General features: G+C 36.3%; 1 protein-coding gene across 1 annotated transcript; it reads right to left on the minus strand.

Annotated features, from left to right (window-relative positions):
- Positions 1 to 312: 312 nt before the first annotated feature.
- PSMC6 (proteasome 26S subunit, ATPase 6) lies at positions 313 to 19,040 on the minus strand. The gene is made up of 14 exons (XM_082649138.1): positions 18,890 to 19,040; positions 17,793 to 17,872; positions 17,661 to 17,700; positions 17,363 to 17,415; positions 14,601 to 14,668; positions 13,881 to 13,995; positions 11,988 to 12,075; positions 10,247 to 10,308; positions 10,039 to 10,162; positions 9,610 to 9,671; positions 7,933 to 8,053; positions 7,709 to 7,789; positions 3,908 to 3,979; positions 313 to 1,074 (listed from the first exon to the last, which is right to left on the minus strand). Exons 1-14 carry the CDS (start codon positions 19,014 to 19,016, stop codon positions 956 to 958), a joined length of 1,212 nt encoding a protein of 403 aa, XP_082505264.1. The 5' UTR covers positions 19,017 to 19,040; the 3' UTR covers positions 313 to 955.
- Positions 19,041 to 26,135: the final 7,095 nt, after the last annotated feature.

Here is a 26,135-nt window from a genome sequence, read left to right on the forward strand (position 1 = left end):
AATTACCACATGAGAAAGAATCGTGTATAGGTAACGGAACTTTTGTTCTGAACATTTCTGACATCAACATCCCCTACATCAGATCCTTAGCCTGGTATCCATAGATACCTAGTGTCCATGGGTGAGCTTGGGAAATAATAAATCTCCTAAGTTTTAATATATGCAAAATTGTGTGTATGTATGTGTGAATCTTTCTGAGAAGAGAGTACAAACCTCCTCAAAAGGGAACTATCATTTCACATAAATCAAGAAAACCAAGTCACATTTAAATAGCAAATGTTACTTTTAATCATAATCTAAAAAATGGTTATGGATGTGCATGTACTATTTCAATTAACTATCACACGGATTAATCATAGTAGGTGGAGAATAAAGGCTTTCTTGAAGGAGGAATATATACAGACACACATCTATGTTACATATAACAAGATGCTCTCATGAACACTGAGTATAGGTACTGTTTTAAAATAAAATTCAAAAGTCTACGATCTAAACCCAACTTCATCTTGGTTATTAAATAGTTTAGACCATAGTAAATGTAGTCTCATAAAAGACAAGAATATATGTAGGAGAACTGAATCAAACAGATTTTATTAAACTTTTTAGGATGAGGAAAACAAATGATATAAAATAAGTCATAAGAAATACTATCTGGTACTACCGTCTCAAACCATTTTCAAGGTTTTACAAAATACACACCAAATACAAAAAGCTTCAACATACTCTTCTTTTATAACTTCTGCTGCAATAAATGCAACATTAACAAACATACAAATTTCTTCCATACTTCTTAAAAGTAGAATTACTGAATTACTAATCTTTACAATGTTATTCATATACATTTTTATTCATACTCTTTTAATGAGATCCTTTTTGCCAATACATAATTTTCCTTAACTTTATTTTTACATTAAGCCAATATCTGTCATGCAGCCATCAAAAATCTTACAGTAAATTACACAGGTTTGTAGTCCAATTTAGACTCTAGCTTCTTAGAATCAGCCACTTTTCTGACTGCTTTCATGAAGTCTTCCTGTACTACAAAATCATGATCAGCACGAATTGCAAACATACCTGTGGAGAATAAAACAACATGACTGCTATATTTAATATGTGAATTATTTATTATAAGAAAACTAAGGGAGAGGGTAGGTGAAATGGGTAAAGGTGGTCAAAAGGTACAAACTCCCACTTAAAAAAATAAATAAGTCCTGGGGATGTAATGTACAGCATGGTGACTATACTTATTAATACTGCACTGTGTATTTGAAAGATGCTGAGTAGATCACAAGAAAAAAATACTTTTCTATGTGTGATGATGGAATGTTAACTAGACTCATTATGGTGATCATTTCATAATATATACAAATACTGAATCATTATGTTGTATACATGAAACTAATATGTCAATTATATCTCAAAAAACTTTAAAGAAAACTAAATAATGTAATATTATTCTATGGAATAAATGTGAAGGAGCTTAGATGTATTACTTCTCAGCCAACAGTTCTAATTTCCTAAAAACCACTATTATTGTTCAATTAATTTCCGTAACTATAGTGAGCACTATTTTCCAAACCAAAAGCTAGAAAACAGTGAGACAATTATCTGTATACTTAAATTCCACCTCACACAGTCCCTGTATCCAACGTCATTTTGAAAAAAACAAAACAAAACCCAACTATCAATAACACATACACATTTTAGGCAGAAGTTTCCTAACTCTACAGGCAGCAATCCCCTGGAAGCAGGGGGCACATGTATGGTTTGGGAAAACACAAAACACCTCAGTAATTTTCATAGCTTTTCCTTGTTAATAATCAAAAGCATAGAGAATAGGAATTAAAGTCAACAAAAATCAGTGTCATTATTCATGTGAGAAAATTTACCTTTTTTATGTACAAATTGGTATTTTATAAGACTTTCATATTCAAATATCACCATTCAGTTTTTGCTTTCAAGTTTTTGACAAGTTACTTGTCAAATACTACTTGGCAAGGAGGTAAAAGGTTTGTGGGTTTTTTTTAAACATTAGTTGTGTCATAGATATGGGTCCCAGATTTTGAGACAATCCTAATTGCATAAGCTAAAGCTGGTAAGTTATCACTATCTACTAATTAAGTGAATCCTACTACTATTTTCATTGAGGATCTGCTTATACTGAATTTTCACTAACATAAAATGAGTGGGTTGCAATAGAAAATTCCAAGGGTTACTTCCTGTCTTCCCTTTCCTTTCAAGATTTCTACATAAGGAATATTGGCAATAGTCATTCTATGCTGTCCTCAGAAATCAGGTGAATGGAAATGACTGGGTTTTTTAATAGTGAAGTTTTAAAACCTGTTTAGAAGGCTGTAACTAAATTAGGCAAGTTATTTTTCCAAACCTTGTGCATATTACTGTTTCCAAATCATTATTTAGTGAATGAGTGAATGTGAGATACGTTCTAATCCAAAAAGGATGACAATCTCAGGATTTGAATGGAAAAAGACAACTATAATTGAATCAAGTATATTTTAACTCACAGAAAGATATGTTAACAAAAAAGGCTTGAAGACTAATAAAAAGAAAACTCAAGAATTTCAGTATGTCTCTAGATGAGAAGTTTAAAAAGCTTAAATTTTAATCCACACAGAAGTTATAGTTCTTTATTGGAAATAGCTAAAAATAAACTTTTAAAAAATATGTGGAAAAAGAGAGAATATAATTTAATGGTATCAGCCTTTAAGATTTAGATACTGCTTTTGTTTGGATTCCATCTTCACCAAAGCAAGCTTCTAATAATAATTTGGTCTAATGTAGATTTTGAAAGGAGAATGTCATAAGTTACCCCTAGTAGTTCAGGCTACTGACTGCTTACCTTTTAATATTTTTGTTTACTAGTAAGTCTTTGTGAGCATGATTTATGTGATTTGTACTGAGAGTTTCTGGACCTGCAGATCTTTGATCCAGATACTGAGTCACAGTATACCCATGAAGATACTCCTATGGAGAAGCCATGTCTGAGCAGCCTCTTTAAACACTGTCTGTTGAATTTACAAGAAATGTTAAAATAAGGCTAATGGTGATATGAAAACAAGAAGAAATCACATATTGTAATACTTAAAAAGTGTTCATATGCAACCTATGAAAGTCAGTGACTATAAAATCTACTGTAGATATTTTTTTAATTTTAAGATTCTGTGTGGAGGACAAAAACTAAATGACCGTATGTATGGTTTTAAAGCCACTTGGTACCAGAAATAAAAATAAAATCACACAATCCACAGAAAAAATTATACTAAAAAACTACTACATTTCCACAAGTTGAATGAACACAAAATTCATAAATCAATCTTTCAAAGGTTAACTACTGACAGGCTAGTATCAGAAGGCATGTCATCCATTTTGTAGCAGATACTCCCAGTGCTGGCCCAGTCGGATTTCAGCCACAGGTGTGGCAGATAGCTCTGTACAGTCTCAGACTTACTCCAGGGGGACAGCATGCTATCACTATGCATGTCTTTCCACATTCTACCCTAAGGCATCCATAAGTGCAAAGAAGTTAACATCCCCAAGGGCAAATCTCATCCCACAGAGGAATGGAGGATGACAGCTGGTAAACGTCTAGTCTCCCATATTTCAGCCAGATAATCCTGGAAAGAATTCTGTATGTTTCTCTGAGGTCTCATCAGAATCAAACCCCTCTTGCTTACAACAGTTATTTCAGTGATGCACCCTTATAACAGCTTTCCCTCTTCCCATTTCACTTGCCCTATTCTCTACTTCTTGGAATCAATTTCCCAGAAAATAACAAGCACTCAAATCCTTGCAAAGCTCAGGCTCTGCTTTTGGACAAACCCAAACACATTTTTAGCAAATTAAACAAATCAAAATCAATAGTAAAAATTGTACTTTAAACCCTTACCTGCTTCAGTACAAACATTTCTCAGGTCTGCTCCATTAAAGCCGTCTGAAAGCTTCACAATTGCTTCATAATCTGTTTAGGAAAAATACTGGAAATCAGTTAAAAAAATAATAATAGGAGACCTTTTTTGGATTTATTCCCATATAGAAAATTTAACTTAAGAGCCTGCTTCGAATTTAGTCAGCTAGGCATCAACTCTGTTAACATTCCACAACATTAACAACAAAAATCAATACTTCTGTTAAGTAAACCAGCACCAAGCAGAAATAAACATACTTCTAAAACTCTAAAACCAAGAAATATCAAGATCTGAAAGCATCTTAACCTGTTTCTACACAGAGAAACTGTTAAGTGCATGTGAACTTTAGATATGTCAAGCTATGACTTTTATTAAAACTGTAACCAAGTATCTAATTTGAATAAATCTAGAATATTCAAAACCAACTGTAACCACAATGGAATTTAATCACATAAGGCAAATATAAAATATACCAAAAATAGTCTTCAGACATCATTTTATCATACAGAATTTTTAAATGCTAGAGTAAACACTGACTAGCTTTTCTGGTTTCTGTGAAAGCTCCAAGTGTTGAGGTATCAGATCTATGATAACAGTAATAGTTAAGTGACCTTTCTATCCACGTGACAGATGAAATGAAGAGCTGCTGCTGGTTTAAGGTAGCAGTTACGGACTTGATGTAGAATAGCAAGAAGAGACACATAAGCTACTACAATGTGAAAAACTGTGATAAGACACCCTTGTCAGGCAATCTGGAGTATGTCAATCTCTATTTGAAATCACACAGATAATTCATTAATTAGTCTTCATTCAGGTTCAAGTTCATGTAAGCTTCTGGAGAGCAGAAATTCCTAAGGTTAGCACAGCATCTGGCACCTAGCAAGAGCTCAGTATTGGAAGAAGCTGGTAAATTCAGCTCAGTCTTTCCAACTCAAAACTTTCACATGAGTAATGAGAATGGCAATGGTCAACTATTTGTAATTATTTTGGACCACTAACTTGTAAAAAGTTTTTAAAGTTGCTTGGCAATTATACTAGATGCCTCTAGTCCAGGGGTCAGCAAACTTTCTGTAATGGGCAAGACAGTAAATACTTCAGACTTTGTAGATCATATGGTCTCTGTCAAAACTACTCATTTCTGCCACTGTAGTGGGAAAGTAGTCATAGACAATATGTAAATGAATGGGAGTGGTTGTGCTACAACAAAACTTTATTTACAAAAACAGAAGGCATACAGAATTTAGCCCACAATAGAATACATGGCTTGCTGGCCTTTACACTAGTCCAGTCTCTCACTTCTATAGATAACTATTTTGTAATTTTTCCTGTCCTCAAATCTCTAACAGTACTTTCCCATTTTCACTCTTAACTTGCTTTCTATTTCACTGAGAGAATAAACGCATTCAGAAGAAAAATCCTCTAAGTACCTGCCATATTTAAGAACCTGTTATCATCAGCATCTAATATATGCTGCCTTTCCTCCTATTCTCCTGAGAAGTCTATGCTCATAGACAAAGCCAACCTCTCTTCAAAAAAAAGCACATTATCAACTTGTGTCTCTCTCCTAGATCATTCCCATCAGCATAAAAAAAAAGCATTGTAAGTACATGCATCTTAAAGAAAACCCCAAGTCCTCATCTCCATTTCTGCTGCAGCTCCATTTCTTCTCTTCTCCCCTTCGCTAGAGAACTCCTTGAAAGAGGTGGCTAAACTCAATGCCTCTTGTCCCCATCTCTCTGATATCCATTTGAACAAGGCTCTCACTCCTACCACTCCAAAGAAATTTCTTTTGATAAGGTCACCAATGATCTTCACACAGTAAATCCAATCTCAGAACTCTTCTTATCAGACCCATTGTCAGCATTTGACAGGAAATTAGTCCCTCCCTATAGTATTTCTTCACTTATTCTCCAGGACACCATCAGGTCCTGGTTAACTCCTATCTCTGTGACTAACCTTCCTCAGTCTCCTTTGATGGTTCTTCCTCTCAACTTTTTTTATTTCCTCTCAACTTCTTAATGCTGGAATTAGCTCAGTTTTGAATCCCTTCTCTATCAACATTCTCTTCCTTGGAACCATTTTTATGCTGATATTAGCCACATTTATAACACTAGCACAGGCCACCCCAACGAACTATTGATGCACACAGAATTACTAATCAACATCTTTACTTGGCTATCTAATTGGCATCTCAAATTAAATATTGCCAGAATCAAATTCCTCATTCTCCCTTTAAAACCGAATCTTTCCAGTCTTCCCTCGCTTTAACTGATGGCAATTCCATTTGTTCAGTTGCATGAGTAAAAAACCTGTCTTCCCTGGTTCTTCTCTTTAGCTCACACCCTACATCTGATTCATTAGCAAGCCCTGTCACCTCTATTTTCAAAATATGTCCAGAATCTCATTATTTTAAAAGATTTTGCTACCACCTTGGACCAAGCCACCATCATCTTTTGCCTGCATTACTGAAATAACCTCCTAATAGATCCTCTTGTCTCTATCCTTGTTCCTCTAGCTGCAGCCAGATGATCTATTTAACGTAAGTGAATTCTGAAATATTTACAGATGAAATGATAATGACTGGAATTTGCTTTTTTTTTTTTTTTGTGGTACGCGGGCCTCTCACTGCTGTGGCCCCTCCCATTGCGGAGCACAGGCTCAGCAGCCATTGCTCACAGGCCCAGCCGCTCCGCGGCACGTGGGATCCTCCCAGACCGGGGCACGAACCCGTGTCCCCTGCATTGGCAGGTGAACTCCCAACCACTGCGCCACCAGGGAAGCCCTGGAATTTGCTTTTTAAAAACGCAGAAGGAAGGTAAGAGGTGGGAGAGATTACAGATGAAACAAGATTGGCCAAGGGTTAATTACTGAAGCTGGGGGATGAATTCCTGATAAGATTATACTCATCTCTACTTTTATGTATTTCTAATTTTCTGTAATACAAAGTTAAAAACAATAAAAAGTAAGGTCATATCATTCCTCTGCTCACAATCCTCCAATGGAATCCATTTCACTAAAAACAAAAGCCAAAGTTCCTACACAACGGCCTCAGTAAGGCTCTATACAATCTGATCCCCATTACTTCTATGATTTATTTCACTTGCTACCGTCCCAATAACTATGCCACAGACACCCTGACCTCTATACTGCTCCTGGAATGTTCCATGCACGCACCTACTTCAAGGCCTTCTTACTTGCTGTTCCCTCCGCAAATTTCCCCCAAATATCCATACTTAGCTCCTTCACCTTTTAGGTCACTGCTTAAAAATCACCTTGGTAAGGCGTTCCCTGTGTCTCCTCCTCCCCACCTCTATTCAAAATGTATACATTCGGGCTTCCCTGGTGGCACAGTCGAAAATCTGCACATAACTCATAGTGGCCCTCCATGTTCATGGTTCTGCATCTGTGGATTCAACCAACCCCAACCAGGTAGTACTATAGCATTTACTAGTTAAAAAAAAAATCCACGTATAAGTAGACCCACACAGTTCAAACCCATTTTGCTCAAGGGTCAAGTGAATATTTTACTTTCTTCACCTGCCTTTCCTGACAAAAATGTAAGTTATATAAAGGCAGGAATTTATCTGTTTTGTTCATTGCTATATCCTCAGCACTTAGAACAATTCTTAGCATACAGCACATGCTCAATAACTATTAGCTAAATTCAAGACCACCATGTTTCCTGAATTTAAAACTAGATTTGGTAGACTATCAGTGATATCCAATAGCATTTTACTTCATTTACCAAATGTAAATATATATAAAATAGGTTATTTACTTACCTATTTCACCATGCTTTGTAATGGGACCTGCATGGATTTTCAATATATCTAACCTTGCTTGTTCGTTTGGTAAATCAATATCTGAAAATAAGAAAATTACAAGAAATTCTTTTGCAGTCAGGTTTTTTGTTTTTTAAATAAAGTAGGGGGTGAGGAGGAGGTATGGGAAGAGAAATGGACATAGACAAAGGGAAATGGACAGCAGGCACAAAAGCTTAACTTACGTATTTTTCTATCTAATCTGCCTGGACGAAGCAAAGCAGGATCCAGTGTATCTGGTCTGTTTGTAGCCATGATCATTTTAACTCTATGTAGAGTATCAAATCCATCCATCTGATTCAGTAGCTAAGAATATATTTGTGAATATAAATCAAAGGCACATTTTATAAAGCATCCCAACCATTAAAAAAACACATAGCACACACCTTTTATAAAATGACTAAGACCATGAAATGTATTGCTTACAGATACATATGTGATGTGCAGAATGATCGTTTGATGGAATCATATTTTTTTCTCTCTTACATAAAGGGATATATATTCCATCCTAAAAGTTCCAAGATAGATTATTTAATGGGTTTTTTTTGGCCGTGCCTTGCAGTATGCAGGATCTTAGTTCCACGACCAGGGATCGAACCCGTGTCCCCTGCCGGGGAAGAACAGAGTCTTAACCAATCGACTGCCAGGGAAGTCTCCAAGATAGATTATTCAACTATGTACCTTTGTATAGCTATCAGATAGTTTTAATAAATCTGAAGGCATCCATCCAGTCACGAATTATGAAACTAAGTTATGTGGATCTGATTTCCAACGTTCGAATTTTTTGTTACAATTACTTTTAAAATAATGTTTCAAGAGCTTATGGCATGCCAGACATAAAATTTACATCAGGATAACTGGAAACAATGATTTTCTACAAACTTGATAATAAATCCATTAAATATCTTTTCAAATAATTCTACTTACACAGAAATACTCAGATACCTAACACATTTCCTTCAATTCCTAAAGTTTTCTTGAATAAATGTTGAAAAATCTAACTGCATTCAACAAACACTTTAAAACAAAGCTAGCCTGACAATATGTCTATTTCTTCATGCCAATATGTCTAACATACCCTAAGTGTTAGCTAACAACATATCAGCTACATGAATAAAACTAGTATCTGCGTTTTAAAAAAAATACCTCAATTTAAGGCTTCTAATAGACTCTACAACTAATTTTAAAATACTGTCTTTTCTGAGCAGACAATTTATAAAAAACAATTTTCAAACACCCCTACTGAGACAGTAGTTGACAATGCATTACCTATGCTACCTATCTATTCATAGGAGTTGGAAAATGTGTTTGGAATCTTGCCAGCACTTTCACAGAATGTGGAGTGGGAAAAGACGTTAATATACATTTCAATATCCCATCATCCATCTTCAATAATCAAAACTATTTTAGTTTCCTTTCACTCTCAGCAATAAACAGAGGAAAGTATTAGTAATTTTTAGAGCAGCCTCATACATAGTTACAATTCATTTACTGCCACTAGTTTAAATATATTTGTCACTCATAAAATATCTGAATAAAACTAACACAAAATCACATTTACAATGTAAGTACAATATATAATTTTTTAAATGGCCAGTCTACTCAAAAAATGTAGAACGGTACAGCTGTAACTCACATGAAATTTTGTAGATATCCCGATTATTTTCTAGTACTCATTTTCTTACTAGAGATTGTGGTAAAGAAAACTGTTCATTCCTGTCAATACGGTACTTTCAAATTTCATACTTAAGTGCATTCTTCATTTAAACCATTATCCATATTTTGACCTTCAAATATCCAATGTTCACTTCTTCACTTTATAAACATTGATTTCTTTACAAACAGGCTTTACCAAATATTACCTCCATTAAAGTTCTCTGAATCTCTCTATCAGCTGAAGTACCCTCAGAAAACCGACGACCACCTAAAATAATGATGTGGAAACTCATATGCATTACTCCTTTCCTCTTTAAGCATCATTTAAGAAAATATGAAAATGATAGTGTCTGGGGTTTAAAACATTAAGATGAAAATAAATTAACAAGAATTACACTGACAAAATTCGAATTGATTTTGGTATGTTTATCATTTTCTCAATGTTAAAGGTTATTTATTGAGAGTGGTTAAACTTTCTTAAGAATTTTTTTAAAGTAACATTCAATTCATTTTGCTACTTCACACAAATTGCAGTTAGAGGTGAAAAGAGAGGGAAAAAGTTCTTTTAGATTAAAAAAATATTCCTAACAGTTCAAGAAAAGTTTAAAATAAATTTTAAGAAGTGTTATTCTTACCAATAGCATCTATTTCATCCATAAAAATGATGCATGGCTGATGGTCCCTGGCATAATTAAACATTTCTCGGATCAAACGAGCACTTTCACCAATGTACTTGTCTACAATAGAACTAGATACAACCTGATTAAAGGAAAAACATGGTAAACATAGGAAAATTCAAATAAAATTTATTTTCAATAGCTACAAAAAGAATATTCCCTTTACCTTTAAGAAATTGCAATCCAACTGGCTAGCAACAGCTCGTGCCAAGAGTGTTTTTCCTGTACCTAGGAATGATAAATGAAGTCCTAATTAAATGGAAAGTAAAACAAATTTTCAAAAGCCTTTAAGAATGTAATCCTTTGAATAGTAAATTTTGCAAAATGGAAGCTAAGTCTTAAATAAAAGCATTTAAAATCATTTAAAATCCCAAAGCACTTCCACTCTCAATATTAAAATTTAAAATTTTATTCAAAATATCCCTTCTAATTTTATTTTAAGCAAACTGAATACATAACTTTAGAAATATATCAAAGCCAACTTACAAAGAGACTGTGATGGAAACTTGTACATTCAAATACATCGGGCTATACTGAACACTGAGTGGACCTTTGCCTACGTATGATATTGTAATATCAAGTATTTGTTATTTGGAAACTACTGATTCAGTGGGTTATGAAAATCTTCCAAATACTGGCATTTTCCATTATATAATATTAAAAAGTCACATTTGTTAATACCATCTCCGATCTCATCCTGTCTTATATTAACAAACACATTGGAAAGTCGTCAAGCTCATAGTACCAGAGGTAAAGTTTTCAAAAACTCAATTTTCGTTTGAAAGCTCAAATTTTATCACTGGCTACAGATGGTGTCAGTTGTTTGCTTTAACATGATTGGCTAACTTCATTCATTTTTTAAAAAAAATGTGTGCAGGGACTTCCCTGGTGGCACAGTGCTTAAGAATCCACCTGCCAATGCAGGGAACATGGGTTTGATCCCTGGTCCAGGAAGATCCCACATGCCATGGAGCAACTAAACCGTGCACCACAACTACTGAGCCTGGGCTCTAGAGCCCCTGCTCTGCAACAAGAGAAGCCACCGCAATGAGAAGCCCGCACACAGCAACGAAGTGTAGCCCCTGCTCGCCGCAACTAGAGAACGCCCGCGCACAGCAATGAAGATCCAACACAGCCAAAAATAAATAATAAATTAAAAAAAAAAATGTGTGCAAGGTAACCAATAACCAGTCTGATAACTGACTGTAAATTATCCTTTCAAGTAAAAATGGCATTCCGTGAAAAGCAGCTAATACAGCAGGCAACTCAAATAATCACACAAATGCTTTTCCTGGAGATATCTTATTCAGTATGCAACAGAAGTACTTTATATGTATTTTCCATTTCATCACAGAATACAACACATTATTCAAGGATCAAAAGTTAATATTTTTAATGCTTTAGCAAGGACATTTTCAAGTGAAACTGACATCTTTTTTTAAAAATACTGCAAATGTGAGTGGCCCCGAACACAATGACTACTATACCATTTTGTGCCACTGACTTAATTGATTCATACTATGGCATGAGTAGCTTTACCCTCATTGCTTTGCACCATCAGCACAGATGTTAGTTGCTTTTTTCTTTTTCACTGTGTTGACATCTTAGTATTACAAGAGTAATTCTGACCTTGCAGAATCCCTGAAAGTGTCTCTGGGACACCCAGAGGTCTGTGAACCACACAAGATCATTGCTTAGAATCACATGGCATGTTTAGATATATATACCCTATGAAGCACAAGAGGACTAAGCAAGACTAAGAAAACAGTAGACACACATCCCCAATCCCTTCCTTACTCTGAACAGAATGGAGGCTGGAATTGTCACATTAATTATCTCCATCTCATTTTTTTACTCCTTCATTCATTCATTCACTCATAGTGGGGCAGACATGATTTAATACCAACCTGGTGGTCCATATAACAAACAGCCTTTTGGAGGTATTATTCCTACACGTTGGAATAATTCTGGGTTTGTAAGAGGTAATTCTATTACCTAGAAAAGAAGTTGCATGTTTCTTAAAACGTTAGTAAAGATTTTGACGTACTTTCAAATATTTTAAGTAAACTATCAGCAGATTTATGTACATACATCATAATTCGTAATAGATCTAGAATTCAGTGCTATGTAAAACCATTTATATTAGAGGTTTTTCTTCAGATAGATGTAAGATATCTCTTAAATCTAAAAATCTTACAATATTTTTTAAATTAATTAATTAAAAAGCATGTGGTAATTTGAACTATTTATTATTTAATACACTTGCTAAAATAACCACACACTTGATTAGAGTGATGTTTGCACGGGCATATAATCTGTCAAACACATTTGAACTGTACACTTAAAAAACGTGAATTTTACTGAAGGTAAATTATGCCTCAACGAAACAATTAACACTACAAAAAATCAGTTAAGCAAAAAAACAAAAAGATTACACTGGTGTGCATCTGAATACAACAAAAAATAATTATAAAATGGGGAACTTTGGTAAGATATAACTGCCACTAAGAGAAATGGTACATAAAATTTTCTTATGTTGGCATTTTGTCATAGTAGTCTTAAAAAAAAACATAAATTCTGCTCTCAATATTAAGACTGATTCAAAGAAAGAAAAGTGGAGAACAGCAAAAGTGAGGATTTGACTGCCCAGTTTAAACTCTTTACTTGAGAGATAAACCTCTACTGAATAACTCTGTCCATAAGGTATGATTAAGACACGCCAAAATTGTGAGAAATTAATATTCACAATTGTCTGCAGATGTATACTGCATGTCATTGGTGTGTGTGCGTGTGTCTGTGTGTGTGAGAGAGATTCATTCTGCTCCTATGGCTGATGCAGCAAATCACTGTAAAATATTTCACTGTTTCATGAAGCACTTGTCCTTCCTCTTTTCATTAACTATAATGTGAAAAGAATAGGCTTTTATTTATGCTTAGGCCAATGCTTCCGCAAGTATGGTTGAAAAAAAAAAACAACTTGGTTTCATAATCACCTGGAATGCTTGTTTAAATGCTAATTCCTGTGCCCCACCCCCAAGCCACTGCATCAAAACCATGCAGAGGGCCTAGGAATCTGTATCTTTAATAAGAGTTCCAGAAAATTTAAAGTGCTGAAGTTTGAAAACTACTGGTTTAGGGCTTAAATCAGATAATGTAAGCCATTCTAATTAATCAAATTCATTCCTGAGTATTTCCATCCTAAATTAAGAGGAAATCAATACAACAATGTAATTTGCTTAAAAGAGAATTGTTAAGAAGCTATCTGTGTTGTAAAGCAAGGCCACCCTGATTTGATTCTTCATGTAAGAACTTAAAGTTTAAGCCACGCTAAAGCCAATATTTTTCTTAAATGACAGCAAACAGCTTTATCAAAATAAAATATTTAAGGCACAGATAACTTACTCTATTTAAGGGCAATAGGAAATCAATGAGGTTATGGGAAAAACTACATTACACACACTATCCAAATGTGCTCTGACCCAACTAAACTACTAAGATAAACAAAATACCAGATGGTATGGGCAGTGGATTACATCCATTATTCTTAGCTTTTTTTCCTTCTTGGTCATAAAAAGAGCAGGATTTTTCAAACACCAAATTATCTCCAAATTTAACAAAAACCCATAATTTTCATAGCTAGAGATTCAGTGCTTTTTTTCTCTTGGCAAAAATATTATATATATAATATTCAGTAAACACTATTTGGATAAAGTGATTTTACATCCTCTTTCTCCCTTCAGGCATTTTAAAACCCGTACTACTTCTTAGTAAGTTCAGAGAATAAAGCACACACTACCAACCTCTCGTAACTCCCGAATCTGTTCTGACAAACCTCCGATCTCAGAATAAGAAACATTCCCGGGGTCCTCATGCGACATGTTGTAAACCAGTGGGTCCACCTCTCTTGGCAAATACCTGTAATGATAAGGTGTATATTTTTCTTTTAAAAGATGTATTTTCTCTCAGCCTACAAATAGAGTATAAATGACTTGCTTATGCAAGCACCTGTAGGTGATCTTGGAAAATCATGTTGGGACTTCCCTGGTGGCGCAGTGGTTAAGAATCCGCCTGCCAATGCAGGGGACACGGGTTCGAGCCCTGGTCCGGAAGATCCCACATGCCATGGAGCAGCTAAGCCCGTGCACCAAAACTACTGAGCCTGCGCTCTAGAGACTGCAAGCCACAACTACGGAGCCCGCGTGCCACAACTACTGAAGCCCATGTGCCTAGAGCCTGTGCTCCACAACAAGAGAAGCCACAACAATGAGAAGCTCGTGCACCGCAACAAAGAGTAGCCCCCGCTCGCTGCAACTAGAGAAAGCCCATGCATAGCAATGAAGACCGAATGCAGCCAAATAAATAAATTTATTATTTTTTTAAAAAAAACATGTTTAAATTAATTTGAAATTAGGAAAAGCTGAAAAGTGGCAAAACATTCAGTGATCTCAAGAAGCATATATTTTGGATAAAATCTTCCCTCCTGAAAATGAGACGTAAACTAAATAGTACAAGAAACCTACCTCATGATAGTTAGTGTAGTCATATCCAAAGCAACTCTTGTTCCTGGCTTCAGCTTACTTTTGTCAAGCTAATTGTGTAAAACAAAAGGTGTTACACAAACACTTGAAAAGGGGAATAACACTCTAACAAGAGCATAGTTAGAAGCCAAATAATCATTTTTATCCTTCCGAGAGAACACTAAGATTAGATTATAAACACCACGCCCAAGGGAAGGGTTTATAAAAAGTAGTAATTCAAAGTTATTTCCTTCTGCTCCTTCAAAGAGTGCCCTTTTGTGCAATCTCAGTGTGAAATGAGAAATCACTAATATATAAAGTCTGAGGTGGCAACAACCTTGTTTTTGAAGAAGGAACTGACTGCAATATTTTACTTTCAAAGGCTCACTATTTAATATAGTTTTGCTCATTATTTTGATTTAGGCACTGTAGTACAGTGACTTTGGCAATTGGTACCAAAGCATTTATACAGAAATCCCTTAATGAACATTTGGAGGGGAAGGACAGGAAAGCATCTTAAAGGTATGTCCATTAGATTTATTTTAAAAACTATAGTTTTGGGAAGTATGTGTTATGTGATCATAGGAGATAAGGGGGATATGCACTCTATTTCCCCTTAGAGATTTTTTATTAAAATTCTAAAGAACAAACAAAAAAACCCCAGCAACCTTCATTCATGCTTTTGCTACATGCCAGACACTATGGTAAATATATTACTGTACATATTAAGTTGAATCATACTAAACAATTTATTGGCATATTTAACTTATTTGAATAGAAGTGGAGAGAATCTATCCAAATAGATTCAAATCACACTCAGGCTGTTACTTGTCAAAAATAAAGTTATTTTTCGAAAAAACTATAATTTTTTCGTTTTTTCGAAAAGTGCAACAAAAAAAATAATAAACTGCTTGCCAATACAATTTCAGAATCATACAAATTACTGACCACTTTTCACAGGATTTTGCAAACAGCGCTCAGTTTAGGATTTAGTGCCAATTAAAATGAAGTGAAGATATGCTAAATACTAGGTTTAATATAATGGATTAAACTAAGAATAATTGTCAGGTACAGTAGTCCTCCCCTTATCCACATTTTCAGTTACCTGAAAATATTAAATGAAAAATTCCAGAAATAAACTAATCCTAAGTTTTAAATTTCATGCTGTTCTGAGTAGCGTGATGAAAGCTCTGTCCTTGGGACATGAATCATCCCTTTGTCCAGCGTATTAGTAGCCCTCTCGGTTATGAGATCCACTGTCCTGCTGACTGAAGTACTTGTGGTCAAATAATCCTTATTTTACTTAATAATGGCCCCAAAGCACAATGGTAGTGATGCTGGCCATTCAGATATGGCAAAGAGAAGCCACAGACCGCTTCCTAATGAAACGGGGAAAGTTCTCGACTTAATAAGGAAATAAAAATCATATGCTGAGGTTGCTATAATCTAGAGTAAGAACGAATCTTCTATCCATGCACTTGTGAAGAAGAAAAAAGAAACCTGTGCTAGTTTTGCTGTCACGCCTCAAACTGCAAAAGTTATGGCGACAGGGCATGACAAGTGCTGAGTTAAGATGGAAAAGGCATTAAATTTGTACAAGATATTTTGAGAGAGACCACATTCACATAACTTTTGTAACAGCATATTTTTTTAATAATTGCTCTATTTTATTATTATTTTTGTTAATCTCTTTCTGTGCATAATTTTTAAATTAAACTTTATCATAGGTATGTATGTAGAGGAAAAAACATAGCATATATAAGGTTTGGTATATGCCCAGGTTTCAGGCATCCACTGGGGGTCTTGGAACATACACCCCACGGATAACAAGGGACCACTGTACTTGAAAATGAGCTTAAACAGAGATGAATATGAAGCTATTTCAACATTTACATCTATAGGTAATATATACTCTGGCTTTTCTAATATTTTCCAGTTTTCAAATACTCTCTTGCCCCTCATACAACCACAAAATATCTTAGACATGCCAACTTTTGGCATCCAGAGGGCCCTGAAAGGGACATAAATATCCTCTGTCGGATTAGGCAACTGAAATTTTGATTTAGAAAATGTCATCCCACTTACATGCTAGGCAAAATCTTAAGACTGAATTTAGTCCCTAGGAAAAATTCAATTCTATAGCCACGTCATATCAATCTTTTAAAACCTGAACCTGTCACAAATACTCAGTTTAGAAAGCTCTTCCAATGAGTTTATAAGAATTCGCTAAAGACGCTTTCTAAAGAATAGGGTAGTACATAAATTGGCTTCAGAGGCTACTAAATGATCCAAAGCCATTTGTTGGTGATTTTTGATGACTGCAAGATAAAATCTGGAGTTATTTCAATTTGCCGATTCTAATTTAAATGAACTCATACAAAATCAATTTAGCCTCTAGTAAAGACTATAAGTAATATTTTTGAATGTTTAAATATAAAATGTAATTTATAAGGTCTAATACTTTTAAGACCTCTTCAAAAAAAGACACTAAAATAAAATAATCTGAGATTCTTTCACTTCTAAAATTCTTTGATTTCTCAGTGTGTAGAGCTGACTGAGGCAATGCAACAGAGCAGAAAAGTAGAGACTACCAGGAGTCAAACCCATGGTCTGAGTTCAGGCTTTGCTAATAATTAGCTATATCTGAACAAGTCACCTTTGGGAGTTATGGGCATAATGCCTGACCTGCTTACCTTGAGAGTTAAATACCTTACATGAAAGCGCTTTTGTCAATTATAAAGCACTATAGAAATGTAAAATGTTACCTGTCGACGACAACCCACAACATATCTTGGTCCATTTGTAGCTTTAACAATGACTAGAGGAAGAAAATGAAAAAACAAATTGAAAAATAGAAAGTAAAAAATAAATATATCCACATTGATGGCAGACTGAGTTTTATTTCTGTTCTCCAAAAGACAAGAATTGAAAGACAACTTAGTCTATGCAAGAATATCATCTACCTTCATTACAGTCATTAAAATAATAAGCATTTCAAAAGTTGGCGGTGGGAGGGAGGGGAGTCTGCTCTTTTTTTCTTTACTAACAATCTAATACACTTACATTTTTCTTCAGTTAATTGCTTAAGTACTTCACCCACAATCTAAGAAAGAAAAAAAAAAAAGCATTACTTTTTGCCAAGAGCTAAAAAAACAAATCACCATCACCCTCTACACCCCAAACTCCATTACCTACCTGCCCAACACTTTGTAGGGCCTTCAGATCATTTTCAGACTTTTCATACTGCTTGGTAAGTTCTTTTAATTGTTCCCTTACTGAAAAATATAATTTGAACATTTTAAATTAAATAATCTTAGCGACTTTAAGTCACTAAGTCTCACTTTATTTAAGTTTATTTAAGTCTATTTCACTTTACGTGTATTTTATATCCACTATATCAAACCACAGAAAACATAATGCCATTTGTAGATGACATGTTTAAAAACGAAATGTTACAGAGAAAGCACCATGTTTTTATTTTCTTGATCAGGAATACTTACTTGTTTGAGCACATATTAGGTTACATTCATAACAGATATTGACATTCTGACACTTCCGGATTTGAGATTACAAACCCGAATGATAAAAGAGTTAGACCCTTCCTCACTTCACCTACCCACATGAACTGTCACTCTGGCTTTCTAACCTAAATAAAGCGCCACAGAATTATACAGTTAAGGTCTTCCTTCATTATTTAAACCATTCAGGTTTGTCAGTGACGGTGCACTAAGAAAAATTATAAGTACTCCTTTGGTTCAGGAGTAAGGGAAAATTGTGTGCCTGACAGAGCACAATTCAAAACACGAGGAAAAAAGAAGAGGACTATGATTGACCGATGGACCCCTTCTCTCTTAAACTCCGCGTTCGGCTTTCCATTCCACTAACAAGCCAACTACCCGAGTCTCGTCTCTTGCTTGAGCTTCTTTGACTCAAGTCTCTTTCCGCCTCCGGGTCCCGGGACTCCACCAACACCGCACTCCTTGCACCTTAACCTGGAAACATCCCTGTGACCCACTTCTTCCCCACTCCCCTCTGGTCATCTTCCAATTCCATCTCAGAACTGGGGATGTTCTCTCTGTCACCTGGACCAAACTGGTCCATTTTCACGCCCGAAGAGGCGTGAAGAAGCTCGGCTTCCGAAGCTATAGGCGGGGATGACAAAGCGCCTTGTCTCCAGACTGAGGCCTTCTCTCCTCGGGGCTCGGTTGCCGAGCTCGGCCAAAGGCCTCCGCTTTGTCAGAGACAGGAGCGTGTCCGGGCACGAGATTATGTGGAAAGAAAGGTGCACTCACACTCCTTGAGACGGCCGTCGATCTCCTTGTGCTCCAGCAGCTTCTTGCGGTAGTCCTGAAGCGCCTTATCTCTAGGGTCCGCCATGATGAGAAGCCGCCGCTCATAGGGGATGCCGGGAATGGCCATGGCCGCCCGGGCGGGGGAAGGGGCGGGGCGAGACAGGAGAGCCTCCCCGGAGGGGCGGGTTTCGCGGAAGACACTGCCCCTTCCGGTTTGCACCGCCTCTGCTCTCCACTTCTCCAACGTCTGCGTCTCTATGCACTAGGGTGCCGGCGTGCACCGAAGGAGACCTCCAGATACACCATCCCCTGCAGGTCAGCCTGGGTAGAGCAAGGGCGCTGTCCCCTGAGAGGCCTTGGTATTTTTAAGTCACTGCTGTTCTGGAACCACAAAAGATTTTGTAATAAACCAAGATGAGAATGAAATAGGGAATATATACATATCTCTCTAAAGAGCTCTGATGGCTTATCGGTATAACACAGATAGCCTACTGGTATAACCCAATACTATCCAGGATCTCCAGGTACAGAAGGAGTAGGATATTTATTCATTTATTCACTCAGTGAGTGAGGTACTAAGGGTTAGATCTGGTGGGAAGATAAAAAAATATCTTCAAAGTGTAATAAATACTATACTATAATGAAAATAAAACATGGTGGTGTTATAGAGTAAGGTGAGGAGAACTAATTTAGCACAGATATCTGAGATAACAAGCCAGATGTGCAACAAACTGGGGAAAAACCTTCCAAACAGAGGAAACAGCAAATGCAAAGATCTTAAGGTGAAAAGGGGGTTGGCTCATTTCTTGGAACAGAAAGAAGGCCAATGAGCCTGGAAGGGGGTGGGTTGTACAGATGAGGGGCACAAGATAAAGATGCCTTCTTTCTGTGCTTTTGGACAAATTAATCTCTCAAAATCTCTGTAGAATGAGCATAATATTTGTACCTATCTCATAGGGATGTCATGAGTATTAAACAACATAGTGTGCCTGTAAGCTATCAACACAACATCTGGCACATAGTAAGCATTCAGTAGTGTTATTTTAAATTGTTTATTTTAAGGGTAGTAATGACCTCAGTTTTTGCGGGACAGGTCCACATTGCTGTACCTCTTCCCAGCATTACTCCTAGGGAGAATTTATTGCTGTTGCAAAAGAATCAGTCACATTCCCCAGACTGCATTTGATCTCATCTTATCCAGTGGCCCAGGATGTTTGAGTTTAAATAGGTATATCTTATATATACATATAAATTGCAAATTTAAGTGAATTAAATTACAAACAAATTATTAGGAAATTAAAAGATGCCTTCAAATTTATTAGGAAAAAATCTTATGGATATTGTGTGAATATTCTATTCTGTTTTTTCTAAATATAACTGGTAATTGCAGTTAGCCAATAAACAAGGAAGGTGGATTGAGCAGGGTTAGTCCCTTCTCCCACTCAGCTGCAACTATTCTGGTCAAACTATACCAAAAGTATATCACCTCTGACGTCAAGAAGAGAGGATGGGGCAAAGAAGAAAATATATATAACTCAGTTTGATTCCATTCAATAAATATTTATAAGCACATACTAGTGTGTTATTTCAACATAACACACCAATATTTTAAACTCCCTTTACTCTTATTCTTTTTCTCTCACCCATCTGGCAAAATCCCAACTTCGGTTGAACCTCCTGTCTGTCTTCATTATGCCTGCAACAGAACAGCCCTGTTCCTTTTTATATGCACCTCTAAGACTGTATCCCTGTCCATCAGAAAATATAGCTTAATTTGTAATTATACATTCCTAAGTGTTCTTAAAGATGCAATTAAATGTGTATTTTCCCCCTAGTAGACTATAAGCTCCAGGAAAACAAGAACTATGACTATTTCTTGCTCATTACTGTATCCCCAGAAGATGGATATATATATATATATATATATATACTATTGAATGAATTTGTGAATATGTTAGACACTATGATAGGTAAGCAGAGATATAAAAAGACTAAGAAATGTCATCAGTTCTCAAGGAACTTAAAATATTGTAGAATAGAGAAGAAGTGAGGTGACAAGGTAGGGTATATCTTAGTTTTGGAAGGAGGGGTCATTAAAAGTGATGTCATAACAAACAGTGATGAAATTTTTTTAGATCTTCAAAATATCATTTTTAAGGATAGTCTCCTAACCTACTAACGTATAATGTAGCATTGATGGGTGTTGTGGTTTTAAAATATGTACACAAATTCTTTGATACTTCCCATTTCAAGAAGTGGAGCCTAATTTTCCTCCCCTGGATCTAGTGACTTGTTCTGGACAAATAGAATAAAGTGGAAGTGACAGTAGACAACCATTGAGCCTAGGTCATGAAAGGCGTTGGAGTTTCCTCCTTACTCTCCCTTGGACCACTCCCTCTGGGGGAAGCCAGCTGTCATGCCAAGAGGACACATCAGCTGGTCTGTGGAGAGACCCACACGGAAAGGAACAGCCAGCAAGGAACTGAGGCCTCCTGCCAACAGCCATGTGAGTGAGCCATTTTCGAAGCAGAGCCTCCAACCCTAGGCAAGCCTTCAGATGACAGAAGCTCTAGTCTTAATTGCAACATCATGAGAGACTGAGTCATACAACCCAGTTCAGCTGTTCCTGAACTGCTGGCCCACAAAAACTTGAGATAATAAATGTTTGTTGTTTTAAGCCACTAAGTTTGTGGTCATTTGTTACATGATGACAGATAACTAATACAACAGGAACTGATATTTTTCTAGAGAGAATTGAGAAACAGTACCAGATAGGCAAGTAGCAACTACTTTTGCTCACACATCAGCTGTAACACTTGAGTTTTTAGAAATTTGTCATTCCAAATATCTACCCCCAAATACTTACCAGAATGCACTTAATTGAATGTGTCTATGGCCGAGCAGCAAGATGTTGATGTAGAAATAGAAGTTAGAATTCCTAGCTTCTGGGACATACTCTTCTTTAATCAAAGTAATACATAAAGTTTTTTTTAAGTACTACAAGTCTTAGATTGAAAAAGAGGAGTCTACGGCCCCACCCTATTCTGTCCCTGAGCCCCACTATCCAATTATTTTTTTTATTAATTTTTTTTTTAATTTTTATTTTTGGCTGCGTTGGGTCTTCATTGCTGTGCGCGTGCTTTCTCTAGTTGTGGTGAGCGGGGGCTACTCTTCATTGCAGTGCGCGGGCTTCTCACTGCAGTGGCTTCTCTTGTTGCGGTGCACAGGCTCTAGGCGTGTGGGCTTCAGTAATTGCGGCACACGGGCTCAGTAGTTGTGGCTCGCGGGCTCTAGAGCACAGGCTCAGTAGTTGTGGAGCACGGGCTTAGTTGCTCCGCAGCATGTGAGAACTTCCCTGGCCAGTGTTCGAACCCGTGTCCCCTGCATTGGCAGGCGGATTCTTAACCACTGTGCCACCAGGGAAGCCCCTCCAATTCTTTAACTTGTTTTTTTTTGTATTTACCTCCACATTTCTAACTAATATGCTTATGCTGCTATTTCTTGTTAGGTCAATTTTAGGCTTTATCTTTTGACTTCCTAATAAGAAAGATAAAGATTCAGCACCCTTATATTATTCCAGATTCCCACTTTCCCTACCTCTACCCCCCCATATACAATATATACAAGTTTTGGTTAAATCACTCTCCAGCACTTGTCTTATCGTGGGGCTATGCAAGTCAAGCAATATACTATAGTTACATTTGCTTTATTGTAAAATTGTTTTGAACATCCTATAATTAAAAGCTGCCTCATTTAAAAAATATGCTTAGCTATCTTTTAAAATCACTTTTTCTTCCCAAATTTACAATACAATTGTAAAATTCCTCTGAATAGTGTTTTTCAGAAAGTCACATCAGGTATCCCTCCAGTCCCAATTTTAACTAGAGACACCCCTACTGGAGGCCTCCATCTTCTTCTAGTGTTGCCGCATAACTCCCTTCTAGAACTTTCCTAGCTCCTCTCTTGTGTACTATCTTCTCTTTCCTGATACCCAGGTCTCCTCTTTTTTGTTTTACTCCTTTGTTTGGTTGGATCATATCCTTTCAGTGAATTTTCCTAGAAAGGATTTAAAGATGTACATTATTTTTTGTATCTAACAATATCTTAATTCTACTCTCATACTTGATTAATAGTTTGGCCGGCTATAGAATTCTCAGAATTTTGGAGGCCTTGCTCTATGGTCCTGTAGCTTCCAGTGCGTCTGTAGTACCCTTCTGATTCTCAATTCTTTGTCAGGAACCAAGATTTCTTTCTTCTTTTTGAAATTTTTATCTCTGTTAGGGACATTTTCCATCCACTGACTGGGCATTTAGTATGCCCAGTGAATCTAGACAGTCATCCCTCCATTTGGCTATTTTCTTGAATTACTTCTAAGCTTATTTCCTATGTTTGCATGTTCTCTCTAAGTGGTACTCTTATTAGTCAGACTGTTCTCCTTGAATTAGTCCCCTTATTTTTTTTTCTATCTCTTCTCATCTATTTCTGCCTTTTTGTCTTTTTCTTTCACTATCTAGATTTCATCAGTACTTCTAACGGTTGCAGCTGGAAACAAGGTCTCTGGAGGAATCGTTAGCAGTTCACTAACTATAAGGCAGAGAGGTGTTGGAAGTGAAGTTGGAGAAATAGATAGGGACCTTGAATGTCGTGCTGAGAATCTTGAATTTAATTATTCAGAAGCATCAGATCAGGAGCATCACAGATTTTAGACAGAAGTGTGATTTACATTTTTGAGAAACCAGGCTAGCAGGGAAGACTATTTTTTTGAGGGGTACAGCCCTAGAAGTTGGGTAATCAGTTAAGGAAATATGGTAATAAATCAGGTGAGCAATAATCAGGGCTGAAACTAGTCCTTAGTCATAAAGATGGAGAGGAGGAAATAAACTGATGACAGAACTGGCAGGACAGAATAGGTTATGGAAGGTGAAAGAGAGGGGGAGACTGAGGATGGTTTCCTGATTTCTAGCTGTCTAGATATGTATGGCAATGTGATCAAACATTTCTGAGAAAACCAGATGGCTGTGTTCAATAGGCAGTTGGATTTTGAAGCTCAAGGAAGAGATCTGAACTGGAAAAATAGATTTGGGAGTCATTAGCATAAAGGAAATATTTAAAATCATGAGATTGGGCAAGTTTCTCCAGGGGAGAGTATAGATGAGGAAAAGCACTGAAGAAAGGATAGAACACTGGGGAACACTCACATCTTAAAGGAAGGCTCAGGGAAAGCCCATGAAGGAGACAGTTAAATAATATCAGAGAACTATAAGGAGGATCTGGAATGTTCAGTGCACAGGAAATTGAATCAAAGAAAGAAGGAATCTGCTTTGTCAAAATGCAGCAGAGATGTTATGATTTCTATGAAAAATGGCAATTAGATTTGCCAATAAGAAGGTCAGGTAAAGAAGAGTAAGAGAGTGGAGTTGGCAACCAGACTGCACATTGGGCTAAGGTATGATCCCGAAGTTAGGAAGTGAAGTCAGTTACTATTTATAGTTCATCCTTTCAGGAACCTGAGGTAAAGAAGGTGATGACAGAGCTTACGTGGCACGTCTCCCCAACTCAGATGATCTCAAGCAGCCCAATAGAAAAGTCTAGCAATACAACATGTGCACACTTACATTCAGTAAATATTACATAGATCTAATCAAGTATCAGAACCAGACCTTTAGGTTTTTATTTAGCCTTTCTTCCTCTTGTGTGTCATAATAATCCTTTTCCTTGATCACATTTTTTTCCTTAATCATTTCCTTCTAGTCAATTCAACGTCAGAAAGTGTTCATGTACTGAGAAGTTTCCCACAGAAATTCCATTTTGAGAAATTGGACTCAAGCCATTTCCTGCTTTGGTCATTAAAAAAATAATAATAGCTGTTATTTGCAGAGTAAACAGAATTCTGTCAAGAAATGCTGTGTACATTAAATCTAAGTCATGTTATTGTTATGATCACTAGTATTAGAATAACAAGACCGTGGCCTTGTTCATCGCTAAAAAATTTACTATTGTTTAGCAAAGTTATAATATATGGGAGGCTGTAGTTTCAGAAATCCAAGGTTGAACTATGTACCCTGTGGATGCTCCCTAGTTATTTGATAACTAATCGGTTATTTCATGGCCTTAACATAGGCAAGATGGTGTGAGAGGAGGCAGAGTTGAAGAAGTGAACTCACACAAAGGACCAACACAAAAGGGTTCTCAGGGAAATGTCAGTAATATTTATACAGTATGTATAAAACTGTATTTTACACATTCTAAAATCACTTACAAATCTGGTAGGAAAAAATATAATTTTCAAGACAATAAAGTAAGATCCAGCAATCTCACTTCTGGGTATATACCCGGATATCTGTACTTCCACATCCATCCAGCATTATTCGCAATTGCCAAAGCATGGAAACAACCTAAGTGTCTGTCAGCAGATAAATGGATAATGAAGATGTCGTATACATATACAATAGACTATTATTCAGCATGAGAAATTTGATACAACATAGATGGGGCTTGAGGGCACCATGCTAAGTGAAATAAGTCAGACAAGACAAATACTGCATGGTATCACTTATATATGGAGGAATAATAATAATGAAAAAGCAAACTCATAGAAACAGAGTAGACAACTGGTTGCCAGGGGCAAGGGGGTTGGGAAAGCAGGGAGAGGTTGATAAAGGGGTACAGACTTTCGGCTATAAGATGAATAAGTTCTGAGAATCTAGTGTGTAACATGGTGACCATAGTTGATAACACTGTATTGTATCATTGATATTTTCTGAGAGTTGAACTTAAATGTTCTCACCAAGGGAGGGGAAAAGGGTAAATATGTAAGATGATAGATGGGTTAACTTGATGGGGAGAATCCTTTCACAATGTATATGTATGTCAAACCAGTTAGATATACACTTTAAATATCTGACAATTTTATTTGTCAGTTATACTTCAATAAGGCTGGGGAAAAAAGACAATAAATTAAAAAAATTGTCTTATATGGTGGTTGTTTCTGATTTTAAGTTTGCTAGAAATTTGTTCTGGGCAAGAATTTGAATCTTATGGACTAGTGCCTTCATCCTGGGAATATTGATGTTTTTAAATTCTCCCTAATTACGGGCTATTGCATCAGAGTGAAATCCAGAGCTGATGATGTTCAGATTGCTTCTTTCTGCAATTTTAGGCTTTATTCATTTAGTTTCCCCCTTTTCATACTGTGTCTCTCATTTCTGATAGCTTAATCTTCAGATATTAATACTGTGGCCATATG

This window comes from Grampus griseus (assembly GCF_964374135.1).
Source record: "Grampus griseus genome assembly, chromosome: 2".
Classification (NCBI taxonomy): domain Eukaryota; kingdom Metazoa; phylum Chordata; class Mammalia; order Artiodactyla; family Delphinidae; genus Grampus; species Grampus griseus.

What these genes read in the sequence shown, in the direction of transcription:
- PSMC6 (XM_082649138.1), bottom strand. Translation starts at nt 19,016, where the DNA reads ATGGCCATTCCCGGCATCCCCTATGAGCGGCGGCTTCTCATCATGGCG. An exon ending in AGATTCGGGAGTTACGAGAG is followed by an intron (nt 12,076 to 13,880) that starts GTTGGTAGTGTG and finishes CTTCTTTTCTAG; the next exon opens with GTAATAGAATTACCTCTTAC. An exon ending in GGATGAAATAGATGCTATTG is followed by an intron (nt 9,672 to 10,038) that starts GTAAGAATAACA and finishes TCATTATTTTAG; the next exon opens with GTGGTCGTCGGTTTTCTGAG.